Below are 16,047 nucleotides of genomic sequence, written 5' to 3'. Positions count from 1 at the left end.
GACACTGGACTGATACTATGTTTTTTGTTTTATGAGCGCTGCACTTGAGTTTGAGTTTTTTATCTATTTACTAAAGCTAGCTAGCAGCATAAGGAATAAATGGTTAATGTTGATTGAGAAAGTAAAGTTCCACTCTATAATACTGTAAAATTGTATAACCTCTGAATTCATATTTGTGTGGAACTACAAATTTCAGCATACATCTTAACTTGTAGCTAAGGCTTCTGTTCAGTTACCGCTGGAGTACAGTGTGTCATGTAGCCATATTTCTTGAGTTGCACTCTAGGCAGAAGACTGATTATAGGATTGTTGTTGAAGCTTCCTCTTCTTTCGTTTTAATATGTTTTTTTTTTTTTGCGTAAACAAGAGAAATAGAAAAAGCTCATTGTTTGCCCACGCAGGGGCTAGAGACATGTAAAAATTACTAAAGATCAATATCGTTCACAATTATCCTGTAACATAGTGAAAATAGGGGATGATATGAAAAAATGACTACTGCATAGAGTGCCCTGTCCCCAAATTCGTCACCGAAGGGGAGGCTCTTCTCCAGCAACCCCCCTCCATAGGAGGCAACGGTAAGAGTCAGAATAGTGAGAAACCAGAAAGAAAGTGAGAAGAGCAAAAGGGGGAAAGGGAACGGAGGACGTCTTTCATAATTTTTCCAGAACTTATTCTAACCCAGAGTTGCTATTGCTTCTACAGAACACCCGAACAATGTCCAAGTGTAGTATCATTGCTGTCTGAAAGCTATAATCCTCATGTGCGGTATGGAGCAGCCATGGCTTTGGGTATCTGCTGCTCTGGTACAGGAAATAAGGTAAGAATTATATTTCTTTTTGACTCTCTTACCTGAAGCCTCATTTACAGCATATATCATTGAATAATATGCAAACTTTTAAACCAAAATTTGTCTCATTATTGCAGGAAGCCATTAACCTACTTGAACCAATGACAAATGACCCAGTGAATTATGTGCGTCAAGGTGCACTGATCTCCTCTGCTTTGATCATGATCCAGCAGACAGAAGTTACTTGTCCAAAGGTATGTCCCTATTGCTATACTTGTACATTTTATGTAGGTTTATTTTTGTGAATGGGCAACTTTCCTTTTTCACTCACAAGCTGACTGTAATAGTGCAAACTTCTGTTTTACATTTCTGGCTAAGAACTTGTGAGGGAGATTAGGATCTCTTCCTTTCTCTATACTGGGTTATACAATTACATAGGTTTGTTTTTGTTAATGGAAAATACTACTTGTTCTTGGTTGAGAGGTAGGAGTGTCTCCTTTTTTGGTTTTGATGAGACAGCGCTTCTAATGCCCCATACACACGGTTGGACTTTGTTCGGACATTCCGACAACAAATTCCTAGGATTTTTTCCGACGGATGTTGGCTCAAACTTGTCTTGCATACACACAGTCACACAAAGTTGTCGGAAAATCAGATCATTCTGAACGCGGTGACGTAAAACACGTACGTTGGGACTATAAACGGGGGAGTGGCCAATAGCTTTCATCTCTTTATTTATTCTGAGCATGCGTGGCACTTTGTCCGTCGGATTTGTGTACACACGATCGGAATTTCCGACAACGGATTTTGTTGTCGGAAAATTCTATATCCTGCTATCAAACTTTGTGTGTCGGAAAATCCGATGGAAAATGTGTGATGGAGCCTACACACGGTCGGAATTTCCGACAACAAGGTCCTATCACACATTTTCCGTCGGAAAATCCGACCGTGTGTACGGGGCATTAGAGTAGTGCGTGTGCGTGCTGGTTGTTGTAAAGTGCTGCGTAAACTGTCGGCGCTATATAAATCCTGTATAATAATAATAATAATCAATTTGGGTACAATCTGCCTGCCCATAGATGGTTCCAATCTCGGCTGGTCTCTTGCTGCACTGGCCACGATTTAAACTGTCTATGGCCGGCTTAAGGCTGGAGTCTATCACTGAGTAGTGGGATCCTCTAGAGCAGCCGTCATTAAGTGGCCACCGGTGGTCCAAGTACGGACCAAGCAACGCTCCTAGCCAGACCGCCAGTATAGTGCTGAGTGTCAGCAGTCACTGGTTTGCTAGGACCGTGGGTCTCCCAGCAACCAGTGACGTCGCATGTGTGCTCCCCGCCCCCTGCTTCTGACCGCGGCTCTCGCTTCCAGCTCTCACCCCTGGCCGGCCCACGAGTTGGGGGCGTGACGTTACGTGCATGCCCTGACCCCCTGCTGCTTGCGGCTCCCGACTCTCACTCCTTGCGAGGTATATTTCACAGCTTCCGTCCCCTGCAGCTTGCCAATTGTGCTGACTCCTGCAAGTAGGGTATGTGGGGCACATTTTTTTCCTAAGGTGATTGCTGATGGGCATATTTTGTTAAGGGGACCACATCAGATTACCTCTTAACATAAAATGTGCCCATCAACATGCCACTTAATGTTAAGGGGCACTCTGATGGGCACATTTTATGTTCAGGGTCACGCTGATGGACATATTTTATTTTAAGAGAAACACTGATGGGCACATTTTATGTTAGGGGTACACAGATGGGCACATTTTGTTGTTCCCATCAGAGTGCCCCTTAACATAAAATGTTCCCACCAGAGTGCCCTTTAACATAAAATGTGTCCATTAGCATGCTTATTTTATGTTAAGGCCCCCTTTATTTTATGTTAAGGTCCACTCTGATGGGCATATTTAATGTTAAAGGGCACTCTGATGGGAACGTTTATGTTAAGGGGCATGCAGATGGCCACAACAAAATATGCCCATCAGAGTGCCCCTTAACATAAAATGTGCCCATCAACATGCTACTTAATGTTAGGGTCAACTCTGATGGGCACATTTTATGTTAAGGGGCACGTTGATGGGCACATTTTATGTTAAGGGGCACTCTGGTTGGAACAAAAACATGTGGCCATCAGCATGCCCCTTAACATAAATGTACCCTTCAGAGTGTGCCCCTTAACATAAAATAAGAGGCATGCTGATGGCCACATTTTATGTTACAGGGGGCACACTGATGGGCACATTATGTTAAGGGGGCACTCTGATTGGGACACCTGATGTGAGGGGGCACTCTAATGGGGACACCCTGATGTAAGGGGGCAAGCTGATGGGGATACCTGATATAAGGGCATACTCTGATGGTGGCAACTGATTTTTGGGGGTAGTCTGATGGGGGCACCTAATGTAATTACTCTGGTAGGGGTACCTGATATAAGGGGAAACATTATTACCAGTGTGTGGCGGAAACAGTAGGAAAATCACCAGAGAGTGAGGCTTGCGCCAAAAAAGAAAAGGCGTGTACAATCTTTCATGGCACAGACTTGTGATTTGGACCTCGGACGGAAAATAATTTAAGTTACCGGACCTCCTTGAATCTTAATTCACTACCCCCTGCTCTAGAGCTTCAGACAGCCATGTTATCGAGGATGCGGCAAATTAAGCAGCAGACACAGCCCATGTGTATCTGGTGCTTTGCCTGTAGTGACAGTGGTCACTTTCCGTAGCCCGGTATTCTTCCCGGTACTTCCTAAAGGGTCACATTGCTACAGTGAGTAAGCCACCTATTCAGGACCTAATTTGCACTGTGTAAAATTGTGCTTGGCAGATGGAAGGATTGTGTGTTCTGCATTTCACACAAATCCCAGTCAGATCCACCTGTGCCAGAGGTAATTTCTCACATTCCCCATACCCTTCATGTTCAAGTGATTTTATCAGTGTAGGTGTCTTCTGTAAAGCAAAGATTTATTTCTCAGTTATAGCAACTTGTTACTCCTCCTGATCAGAGGTTTTAAAATGTCCACCCTCCATTTTACCAGGATAATATGACGCAGAGCTATGTGATATTTGTGATCCAATAGGATTCTTTGTTGGACATGGAGTCCTCTCCCACCCCTTCTTTTAGAGGAGGAGATTCTACCAGATGAATTTCAGTCAGCAACTGTTTCATCAACCAAAGGAAACGTTATTCTTTTTAAATTAAGCATTGTTCTTCCTAAATTGGTGCCAAGTATGGTGCCTGTGCTGGGTTCTTGTATATGCAAACTTTCTATATATGTATTTCCTCTTCGACCCTTATTCCATGTTAAAAGCTCTCTAACCATTCATATACAAGATGCTCTGTCCTTTAAGAACCCTTCTGGCAAGAAGTTGGCAGCAGTTTCCCAATCTATCTACTCCTTAGTGGGATCTGCCTTTCAACCCATGCTCTGCACTCCTTTCCCAGACCTTTGCTGACTGCTTAAAATCTCTAACCAGGAACTAGGCAGCTTCTTATTGATTGTGCTGATGAGATGAGTGTAAACTTGTATGTTCAACGGAGAGTTGGATGCTAGCCTGGTTATGTCTTGGATAAGCCTTTTTATGACCAGTTCTACAAAAGAATGTTTTGGTATGGCTTCCCTTTCAGGGACAGTATTTTTGGCTCCTCACTGGAAAAAAATGATTTAAAAAATGTAATGGGTGAATGATTACATATCACGGGCATGTAAAAAAGAAAAAAACAGTTTCCTCTTCTCCAAGTCAGGTCCAAGTTCCCAGACTCACAGGTCCTCCCCTTGACCTCACAGGGTTTAAAAACATCTTTTTTTCTTCCCTTAAAATGGAAGATTGTCATATTAGAATCAAGTCTTATTTAATGTGACAGGGTTTTTCACCTGCTGACTGTTCAGGGTTGTTGGTCTCAGTAGGAATTAATACTTCTAATCAGTATTTTGCAGTTGACCAGCAATTGGTCTGTCGATTACTTCACTGGACTTTACTTCTAAATGGTCAACCAGTCTTCATTCAGTTGGAATGCTGCTTTGATTGAGGTACAATCTATTTTGTTCTGGGCGGACAGCAATTTCTGTCTTGCACATTTTCTGGCTGCAAAGCTGGTAAGCAAATTTTCTCAACATACCATATCTGAACTTGGTGGGGAATGGTTTCTCCATTTGGGGATGTTCAGGGACTTATGTCTGCTGTGTGGGGGTTAGTGCCATATGCAGATTTACAAACCTCTTGGTTCAGAAAGAAGCCTGGCAGATTTGTTTCCAGAACAAAGAACCTCATCGTGAGTGTGGCGCTATATGATCAGTATACCCTTATCTATGCTTTTCTCAGCTAAAATGTTTACCTCTTCTACTTAAAAGGATCAAGGCCAAAAGCATTCCAGACATTCTCATATCTCTAGATTGGCCTGGAAGACTGTGGTATCTCTTGTTTGTTAGCCAACGCCCTGTGGCCTCCACCAGTTCAGCCACACGTGTTATCTCAAGGACAGATTTTCCACCCTGAATCTCAGTTTATGGCTTTGGCAGCCTGGCTGTTGAATCCCAAGTTATGAGAGATGGGGCATTTCAGATTCTGTAATCTTGACATGCTTAAAGCTAGTAAATCTTTCAGCAAGTTTATAATTGACCATGGAAAACGTATTTCTTGGTCCTATAGTATGGGACACAGAATCTGTAGTCCTTATCACTGGGTTATATGCAACTGCATTTAGGTGATTGTACACTAGGAAAAAAAGAAGACTGCTGAGACATACCCCTATTCCACCCCTCATAGCCTCAGTTTTTGCTTGTGTCCTTAGGTGATGGACCTCTTCTGAGAGAAGCTTATCTTTCTCCTATAGAGGTTAATCTCTCTTTGGGGACAATTCTTCTATCAATATTCCTGCTGCACCATAGCCATTGCAGCTCCTACTGCAGCTTTTGGATCGGTTGTCTCCTCAGCAGAGCCTTGGACTGTATCCAGACCCCACCAGATTGAAGAAAGGGTGCTGGCCTGCAATGTTGCCGACATACTGAATCTCACTTTAGGTACTCCCCTTGGCACATGGTGCAATATATGGCGTTAGTTGCAGGGTGCTTTTCAGATCCAAGTCCATGGCCTGACGGCAGTAGATCCCCTGCTAAGTCTGCCTGCAAAACTACAGTTGTGAATACAGGATGGAAGCCCTTTAAACATTCCTGCCCTAGGTTCTTGGCATTGAAGCCTTCCTTTTACAGATTTCACAAGCACGGTAGATCAAGCCTTCCCTTTACAGCTTTCACAAGCATGGTAGATCACTAGCTTAGGCGCAGGGCCTAGCTCAGATGGTGGTGGACCAGTTAGGGCCCTAGTACCCTTTACTTTGATGGTTGCCTCTAATCTGACTCCTTGCCTTCCCCTGGCCATTTTGCTGCTCTTTCTATCACCCAAGCTTCCTCTTTCCTGTCCATAGAGGACTCATCTGCCACAAAGTTAGAAGTTGTGGGCAGAATTTCAGGCCATATCAAGGCCATAGATGGCAAAGATCATTCCTGTGGTAGATACTGTTGTTTCTTGTGTTAACACCCTTAGACTCTCGTAGCCCCAGTGGAGGATAATAGATAATCCTGTGATTAAGGATCTGATAGACAAGAAATTAGAAGCTCCTTTTATCTTTGGTGGGCACCACCTTGGAATCTTTATTTGCTTTAATGACAGTCTACCAGACAGTTGCTGCCTTCTGTTCTCATGCCTAAACAAACAGACCCTGGTCCAGGGATTTCCAGCACTGCACTGGAGTTGGGTAAGCCCTTTCCTCCAAAAACTTGGAAGATTCCTAAGATGGATGGCAGCCCAGCCTGTTGGACTGGGGAGCAGTAGTAGGTGTTCTCTCGGACAGGGACATTGGTCTTTTGAAGAGGCCCACCTTCCCATCAACATGCTATGGGGCATGGAGCAGTTCAGTTGTCCTTTCAACACCAGACTCCTCTATTGCGAGAATCCAGTTGGAGCATGAGCTGGCCGTGGCTGACATCAGCCATCAAGGAAACACCATAAGTAATGCCACTTAAAAGGAAGCAGACTTGATCCTTTCTTTGGGTATAATGGCATGTTTTGGTCCGGTCTGCCATCCACATCCCTGGTGTGAAAAATTGGCAGGTGAACTTTATCAGTCCTCAGTGTCTGGACCTGGGGTAAATGGGCTCTTCATCCAGTTGGGTTTCAAGCCCTTTGTTACAGGTGGGGGGCATTGGAAATGGATCTTATAGTAGACACATTTGTTGCTAGGTCCAGGGTCCCTTCGCAGTAGACAAAATGGTGACCCCACGGGTTCAGTTTAGCTTGCTCTATGCCTTTTTCTCCTTTAAACTCTCCCTCATCTGCTCCACAGAACCGTGATGGAGGACATTTAGTGGGTTCACTCGGATCTTCTGTCCCAAGGGCCAGTGTTCTAGCCTGCTTCTTATTTTGTGGCTTTAATAGTATGTCTGTTGAGGCCACAGTCCTGGGCATTAATGGTCTGTTGGACTTGGTCATCTCTACACTCCTGAAGGCTAAGAAATCACTTCTTGTAAAGTCTACCAATGCACCTTCAGTCTGGTGATACTCAAAGCCAAATGTTGGTCCAGACCAAAGGATACATCTCAGGCTTGGCTAAATATGGAAGATCTCACCTCCATGCTGAAGAAAAATGCAGAAGCCTTCAGACATAAATTGTTCTGTTTAGAAGGCATGCTTTGATCTTCCTCCTCTATTATTTCAGGTCCTGACTCTGGCAGTGTTGGGGTTCCCTTTCCCCACCCAATCCCCATTACTACTTTCTCTTATCACCTGCTGACTTGATCTTTTTGATTGTTTTCTTCTTTCTATAAACCCCTCACCCCATTACACCCTCTTCCCCTTCCTCGTGGGTGGTTCCTAACCACAGTGTGCAATCGGCAGGGAACCATACCTTTTTATATGAAGACTATCCATTCATCCTATCCTCCTTATAACACACCACGTCTTGACATGCTTCTTTCTCTGCCGTTGCTAGGTGGATTAGACAAGCTGTCATTTGAGCTTCTGATTTGATGATGATCAGATCAGTTAGTGCTTTGTGGGCTTTCCAGAATCAGGCACCTGTTTTCTTTTTTTTTTTTTTTTTTTTTGTTTACAAATAACGTGGTTGTTTTATTTGAGAAGAGTACATACTTACAGAGAATTGACATTGGCTTCACAATAAATAAGTAATATAAACGTGGAAGTAGATAACATATTCAACAAAGCTCATACATTCTTGCATGCATGCATGACACAATTACGGTGATTATATCCAACATCATGGGTATTCCAATTGCTGGGTATATTATAGGGGCAGATTAACCAATGAACTGAATGTTCAGGAGGACATTCGGTTGTCTCATTGCACGTGGCTGCATTTTCTAACCAAGAGACCACAATTTTCGCATATTTGGCCGGGCAGCCCCTGTGGGCATAAATTTCTTTTGTGTCGGGTAAGACACTGTTAATTGCAGATATCCATTTCTGGACTGTGGGTGATATTGCCCTTAACCGTTTTCTTGCTATAAGTAGTCTAGCTGTAAATAGTGATTCTTGTAGAAATAAAACGTGGAATTTGTCTGAGTCTAGGTCTGGGAACACTCCCAGTAGACATTGTTTAGGGCATAACATCAGGGGTGACCCCATCTCGTCATGTGTGAATTTCACTATGTGGGACCAATAGTCTTGTATTATTGGGCATGACCCAATAAGATGGAAAAAGGTCCAAAAGCTTGGTAGAGACCTTTTTGCAGGTGTCCAATGTATACTCCCATTCAACATCCTCCATACCCCCCACGTCACCAGCCCATCTATATCCTTCAATCTATATGCAGGTATTGTAGCAGTTGGGCGGAGAAGAGAGTTGTAGAATACTGAGATAAGTTTTAAGGAATCTGGTCCCATTATTATACTTAGGATATCAATTTGCTCTAAGTTAGGAGGGTTATCGTCAAATTGAGTTTGGAGCGCATGGCAGAGCTGGAGGTAACAAAAATGGAGTTAGGGAATCAGGTTCATCACACCCTGGTTGATCCATAGAATATGGTCTGGTGTGGTTAATTAATAATTCTTTTAGGCCTGGGTTGTCCCAGAGGGGTGTTTGCGAGTGCGTGGGTGGGGTTTTCAGTCTGCGTCTCACCACCTCCCAGATTTTACAGTGGTTGTACAGTAGTCACTTTCAGCTTCCCAGTACCCAAGGGTCCGCTGGGTCTCTGAAGAGAATTTGGAAGGGGTGGGTGTGCACGCTGGTGCGTGGGGATCATACTAGGGCCAGGTAATGGTCTTTATCATGTTTATCTAAATAATAGAAGTGGGATAATTGCGCTGCTAAATAATATAAGTTGAAGTTAGGTAGTGCTGTAACCCCTAAATCTGTGGGGTTCTTCAGCACTTGCCATGACAGTTTGTGTCGGGTCTTTCCCCGCACAAAGGAGTTAAGGATGTTGAAAATTCTGAGGGGTAGGTAAACCGGATCATGCCACAATACGTATAGAAATTTGGGAAGTAGGACCATTTTAATTAAGTTTACACAGACCATTACGCCCAGGGGTAATTTGGCCCATGTCTGTGTCTTGGTTTTCAGAGTCGCAAATAAGGGTTCTATGTTAAGCTTGACATATTCTTCTGGAGAGTGGGTAATTACTATTCAAAGATATTTCATGGAACTAACCCGGATGAGGGGGGAAGAGGCTTGGGTTTTTGTGGGGGCACCTATGTCAATGGGAAGGACCTGGGATTTGTCCCAATTTATCTTCAGACCTGAGTAGTTACTGAATGTTTGTATTACTTCTAGGGCTGTCGTTAGGGAGGGGTCGGCATCCGCTAAGTACAGCAGCATGTCATCAGCATATAGGCTTACTGTTTCCACCAAGCTCCCGCACCGCAGACCCTTGATACCCTGTAGTGATCGCAGAGAAGATGCAAGGGGCTCTACTGCTAGAGCATATAATAACAGGGATAGGAGAGATCCCTGACGCATGCCCCTTGAAAGGGGGAAGGCGCCAGAGACCCTCCCATTGACCAGTACCTTGACGCCAGGATTTAGATAGAGGAGTCGGATCCATCTGATGAAGTTGGGTCCGAATCCAAACCGTGCCAAACATTCCCAGAGGTCATCCCACTCTACTGAGTCGAATGCCTTTGTGACATCTAGAGACACCACAACTCTGGATCCCATCTGGTCACGCTCGGCTTTGTAGATTCATATATAGTCTGCATAGGTTAAATGCCATGTTTTTGGCTGGCATAAACCCAGTCTGGTCCCAGGGTGAGAATCACTTTGTTCAGTTGTAGCGCCAGGACCTTGGCCAAAATATTGATGCATAGTTGGGGAAGGGATATTGGGCGATATGATTCGGGTAGTTCTAGATTTTTGCCAGGTTTGGGTATGAGTACTATAAAGGCCTCACGCATGGATTTGGGTAAAGAGCCGGTTTTGAATATATGAGAGAATAGTTCATGTAGCCTGGGGACTAGAGTTTTGCTGTAGGTTGTATAAAATTTGAGGGGGAGAATATCAGATCCAGGTTCTTTTGATGGGTTAAGTTGGGACATTGCCTCTGCTATGTCTTTCTTGGTAATGGGGGCCTCTAGCATCTCAATCTGAGATTGGGAAAGTGTGGGCAGGTCTATGCCAGCTAGAAGTGCCTCCACGTCTTCCCTGGGGTTGTTGACAGTAGAGGAGTACAGGGATGCGAAGAAGGAACGGAACTCCCCAGCCACCATATCGGGGTCATTGATCAGTATATCATCAGCATTGCGAAGGAAAACCACAGTAAGGTGGTCTGTGTTCCAGGTGGGCTAGGTAGGCAAGGAGACGTCCCGCCCGTTCTCCACATTCATACATCCTCTGTTTACAATAGAATATTTTTCTCTCTGCTTTTTCAAAATGGAGACTGTTTACCACCCAAGCTTGTAGTTTTAGCCAGTCGGCTGTGGATGGTGAGGGGTTGTTAGAGAAATCTTTCTCTATCTCCGCTAGGGTTTGTTCCGCCTGCCTGACCACCTGTGAGGAGGTTATCCTATACCTGGATATGCATTGCGAGAGTGTTATACAGGCATGGGATTTAAAAGAATCCCAAACCACATCAAATGGCGCTGTCTCTATTAGTTTGAAAAAAGAAATCCCACTCGACACCAACCACCTCTATGCCAGGAACCACCGTTAACCAAAAGGGGTTGAGTTTCCAGGCATATGTTGTGTGGGGGGGAGTTGAGTCGAAGTTCAGCCCAATAGGAAGCATGGTCAGAGAGGATGCGGAGGCTGAAACCCACGTCTCCTAGCAGTGGGAGAAGAGAGCGGGATATTAAGATTAGGTCTATTCGTGACATAGAATTATGTGTTGCTGAGAAACAGGAGAACACCTTATCTTGAGGATGGCGGTGTCTATCAGGGCAAGTTCGGAGAGGAGTTTGCCAAACCTTGTGTTGGGGGTGGATGGGATTGTCGAGGGGCGTCAGTGTCAATCTGTCCAATTCCCTATGTACAACATTATTAAAGTCCCCTAACCAAATCGCCGGAACCGTTGGAAATTGGAACATAAACGAAAGGCCTTCTGTTAATACATTAAATTGGAAAGGAGGTGGTATATAAATTGCCATTATTAGAGGTTCCAAACATTTATCCTAGCATGTAAAAATGAAAACCTACCCTGGGGATCAGACCTGAGCGTCAGTAAAGTGAATTGTGCCGTTTTGGCCACTAATATTGCGACTCCTCTGGAGTTAGCAGTATGAGGAGCCTGGTACAGCCATCCCACCCATGGTTTTTTGAGTGTCAACAATAATTGGCCTGTGAGATGTGTCTCCACCAGTACCATGATCTCTGCATGTTGTGCTTTGAGGTATGATAAGGCTGCATTTCTTTTTGGCCTGGCTCTAATATCACGTACATTCCATGTAATACATTTCAAATTCGGCATAGTCAAGTTAAGCATCTATCAGTGTCCTCGGCACCCTAAGCCAGCACCCAGCAGTCCTGGTCCATCCCGCTAGTGAGAGGGCCTGTGACGCCGTCTGTGGGGCTCAGGGCAGGGAGGACAGGCCAATGATATGTGATCCACTGGGGCCCAGGTGGCATACTTGTATGTGGGGCCCCAGTGTATCGCACATGGATTATGTTATCAAATACCAGCAAGTAAAACTCTTGCTAACTGCTGAGACCGGACAGTCCAGGGAAACAATGCTTGTGCTATATAGCAAACGTTACAGTTGGTACTGACAATAGCGGGGCCTGTTAGGGCTCCTGTAACTAGGGGGACGGTTATCTGCTGCAGAGCAAGCAGCAGCGTGAGGAGTGAGACTCCCGGTCTTAGACCTCTAGGATAGCATGCGTGGGGGAAGCAAGAGGATATGGGGATTTGAGTCTCGGGCATCATAACGGGTGGTAGCTTGCAAAAGAAGCCAAATGTTCGGGGCTTCAATAATTTCCTACCCCCAGAAGTTACAGAGGAGGGGGTAGTAGAGAGATAATCTGGCAAAGGGGGCAGTGGGTATGTCCAGGAGAAGAGTGATGCATCGGGGACAGTTCAGAGTGGAACCAGCCAACATGTAGAGGCATGGGTGGCATTGGGCAGGGAGTACAAAGCATGGTACCTTAATGGAGAGTAGTGCAAAGCACACTGGGATGTGATGTGTACTGCGTGTCTTCCACCACGGCAGAGACTGGACATACATTGGTGTCTGTTGGCTGTGTCTTTAGGTGGGTGCTCGGTCAGGCGCCTCTCTGACCTCCAGTCATGTGAAGACAGCTTTTGGTGTATCAAAGAAATGTGCCCTGTCTTCTCCATCGACATGTAGCCTGGCGGGAAAAAGCATGGCGTATGAATAATGTTGGATCCTTAGTTGCCTCTTGGCTTCGGTAAAGTGCGCCCTCTTCTTCTGGACCTTCGCGGAGAAGTCAGGGTAAACCTTGATCTCACCGTTTTTGAAGGGGGTGTTGCCCTTCACTCTAGCGAGGCGGAGGACAGCATCCCGGTCACGAAAGTTCAACATTTTTGCGATGAAGGTGCGGGGAGGTGCACCCGGGGGGGGGGGGGGGGGGGGGGGGGTTTGTTCTGACAGCCAGCCTGTGGGCTCTCTCCACAACAAATGAGCAGGTTTTCTAGAAATGAGGGATGAGGGGGGTCTGTACCCTCCGCACCCCCAGGCAGCCCCATGAACCGCAGGTTGCACCTCCGAAGCCTGTTTTCCATGCCATCTTGTTTGGTTAAGACCACGTCGAGCTGATGATGTAGCCGTTCAGATGTAACTTGCAATGGCGGCACCTCGTCTTCCATCCGTCTCTGTGACCCGGTCTCTGAGCTTCTGCAGGTCTTGACGGATTAGTGACACATCAATTTTGACCTCCTTAATTTTTCATGTTAAGGTGCTTTTGCACTCCGAGATTGCTTCCAGCACATGTGCAGTGTCCTCCGCGGCCGAGTCCACATGAGGAGGTGTGTTGGCGCCATTTTCTCCCGAGGCCCCCTTTTGCTTAAGTCAATATTTGTCCAGCTTTGCGATTGTTTCTGTCACCTTTTTAGGTGGTGACATGATCACTGTGGGTACGAGATGTCGGTAGACTGGATTGTGGGGTACAGGAAGCAATCTTAACCCCAGGATTTGCGACCACGGATTTTTAGCAAGCGGAGCTCCCGATCAGCACTCCTCACACCGTGTCGGTCCAGGCCACACCCCAGGCACCTGTTTCTTAGTTGCTACCACCTTTTGCCTCTGAGAAAATCCTTTTCTCAGACTACATTGAGGAACACAGCTATCTCCCCTCATATATGCTTTGATTGGACTGCTTGCTATAACTGATAAGGTGTGAGGTGGGAATGGTTATAGCCTCATGGTGGCTGGCCTTTAATTTTCTGTCTGCCTAGTGTCCATTTCTCCTGTATGTGACAATAGAACCCATTTGCCTATTGTTTATTAAGCTGTGGCCCTCAGTAAACTCTGAGAAAAAGATTTTAAGGTAAATAAAATAACCCTATTTTTTTCTATCGTCCATTAAGAGCACAGCTTGATTGGTATTAGGCAACCTAGGGAAGTCCAAAATCTGTCCAGGCAGAGGGGCAGGCACACCAAAATGAACACAGATGAACCAGCTAAATAACAAGCATTAGATGTCATGGCTGCATTCGTTTTTCTTTTTTCAGGCTTCTTTTATTTTTCCATTTTACCTGATTGTATTGCCAGTAGCACACTTCCCATCCTAGGATGATAGTGCTCACTTACTTTATTGTATCTATGGAATAGCAGTGTCATCATCCTAGGACCGGAAGTAGGTTGGGACTACAGAACACATTCTCTCTCTCTCTACCCCCCCCCCCCAAAATCTTCATAACCTTGGTGGTTCTTGAGCTAGCATTATAGAGTGCCTAGGACACAGAGCAGTACTCAATTTCTGGCAGGATCAACAGGTATTTTTCACTTAATGTATCGACTAGACATGAGATGCTTTCAGTGGTATTTTTAACAGTTGGTAAGGTAGTGAGAGCAAAGAAAAGTAAATTTTTTGGGTTTGCATATATTTTCTCAATAAAAGACTTGTTCTAACTCCAATTAACTTGCCATCTCTTTACCCCCCACCATCATCTCACTCTTAGTTTGAGACTTTCATTTCATCCCACACTGACTTCCCTAACCATTTATGTCTGCACTGTTCATATCCCACCCTTTCAGTTCCCTTTTGTTTTTTCTTTTTAATTCTCTACCGGTTTTTAGCCTATATCTGTAGGTTGGATACTTTTTTGATTCTCATATTTTAGTTCTGGAGACCTTTACAATTCAAGCTTGTCTGTATTTTACTGACGCACAAAGTGAAGCAGCTCAGTGAGGTTTGCAGACTTCAATGAGCTGTAACAAGGGAAGCACGTGGACCACAACTTGTGGATCCACTACAACATGGTCTTGACACTGCTTGTGTACTTAAGAATTTTTCCCCTTCATAAATATTACATCAGCTTTCCATGCCTGTTCTAGCTGGTAGTCTATTACACTTATTCTAAATAGCTCTTTGCCTAACTCCCTATGTTTTTTTTCTTGGACACGGATTGTTTTCCCACCTTGGTATGCAGCAGTCTGGGAGAACTTCATGCCAAAATTAAATAAACAGTCTATAAAAGATAATAAAGTCTGTGTGTCCAGAGGTAGATTCAGTACAGAACATAATCTTTATAGTGAGCTAAATCCTTGCACCCACAGCCTCCTCTTGGATGATCATTGCGTAATGAAACAAATGGAGGTTGAGCGAGGAAAACCTTCATGTCAGAAAGACACCCTCCGGCAAAGAATTATGGTATAATGACTGTAGTAAATCTAAAGACCTCATCACGCCTTTACTTGTCAATATGCTGTTACAAGCTGTAGGAATGACAATACTCATGTCCGGCATCCTGAACATGGTCCTTCAAGCAGACAGGTGCCATCGGAGCATTAGGTCTGGTGAGCATCTTCGTCGTGTTCTTGCTTCCTGAAGATATGATTATAGTTCAGAATGCTGAATGTGCTGGGAGATGTACCTGTCACTTTCATTACATACACCTATAGTGTTTTAGTAGCATTCCTTAAGTGAAATGTACTTATATGCTGCATTAAAGAGTAAAAGTGCATATCTAATTAGCAGGGCTTATGATCAAAACATATAATTTGCTGGCTGATGTGATGGCTTTCTAAACAAAATCTTCATTCACCACTGAAAAGTGCCATAGCATTTATTGCAGATATAAACTTTTAACAGTCTAATTTAGTAAGGCAAAGAACCATGTGCAAATTATGTACACTCGCTAGTCCTTTTTTTGGCTATAGAAAGCTTTGGGGTTGGTAGCAGTGGATAACTGCATTTCACACTTTGTTGCACTTTGCATACAGATTTTGCTTACTGCTTGTCCAGGCTTTGCTTCCTGATTTTAATTTTCTCCCCCTAAATTTGTTTTTCAGGTTAACCAGTTTCGACAGTTGTACTCCAAAGTGATTAATGACAAGCACGATGATGTCATGGCAAAGTTTGGTGCTATACTGGCTCAAGGAATCCTTGATGCAGGTATTTGGAAATAGTTTAGTCTGCAGATATGATCATCCATAATTGTGTCTGTAATTCGTAGCCCTTAGTATTTCAGCCAATTTTACTGGAAGACATCCAGTGCCCAAGGGGTTATTCTCATTGCGGGGATGTCACTTGTATACATTACTTTTCTCTAGAAGCCAGCAGATAATGGCTTTATAATGATATTAGATGACTGCACCTGGCCCCTTGGCGGTAATGGCCTTGCCTGCTGCCCTCTTCACCCTGCTC

The 16,047-nt window shown here is 44.5% G+C and overlaps 1 protein-coding gene across 1 annotated transcript in view; it reads left to right on the top strand.

Moving 5' to 3' along the window:
• The window catches only part of PSMD1 (proteasome 26S subunit, non-ATPase 1), a 139,198-nt gene that overhangs the window by 100,419 nt on the left and 22,732 nt on the right, over nucleotides 1–16,047 (top strand). Inside the window, exons 17-19 of the mRNA XM_073626518.1 lie at nucleotides 703–817; nucleotides 925–1,041; nucleotides 15,693–15,795. Of these exons, the coding sequence (XP_073482619.1) occupies nucleotides 703–817; nucleotides 925–1,041; nucleotides 15,693–15,795 (335 nt within the window). The remainder of the gene's footprint in view (nucleotides 1–702; nucleotides 818–924; nucleotides 1,042–15,692; nucleotides 15,796–16,047) is intronic.

Source organism: Aquarana catesbeiana, linkage group LG04 (genome assembly GCF_042186555.1).
Source record: "Aquarana catesbeiana isolate 2022-GZ linkage group LG04, ASM4218655v1, whole genome shotgun sequence".
Classification (NCBI taxonomy): domain Eukaryota; kingdom Metazoa; phylum Chordata; class Amphibia; order Anura; family Ranidae; genus Aquarana; species Aquarana catesbeiana.
This window is presented reverse-complemented; position numbering and strand designations above follow the sequence as displayed.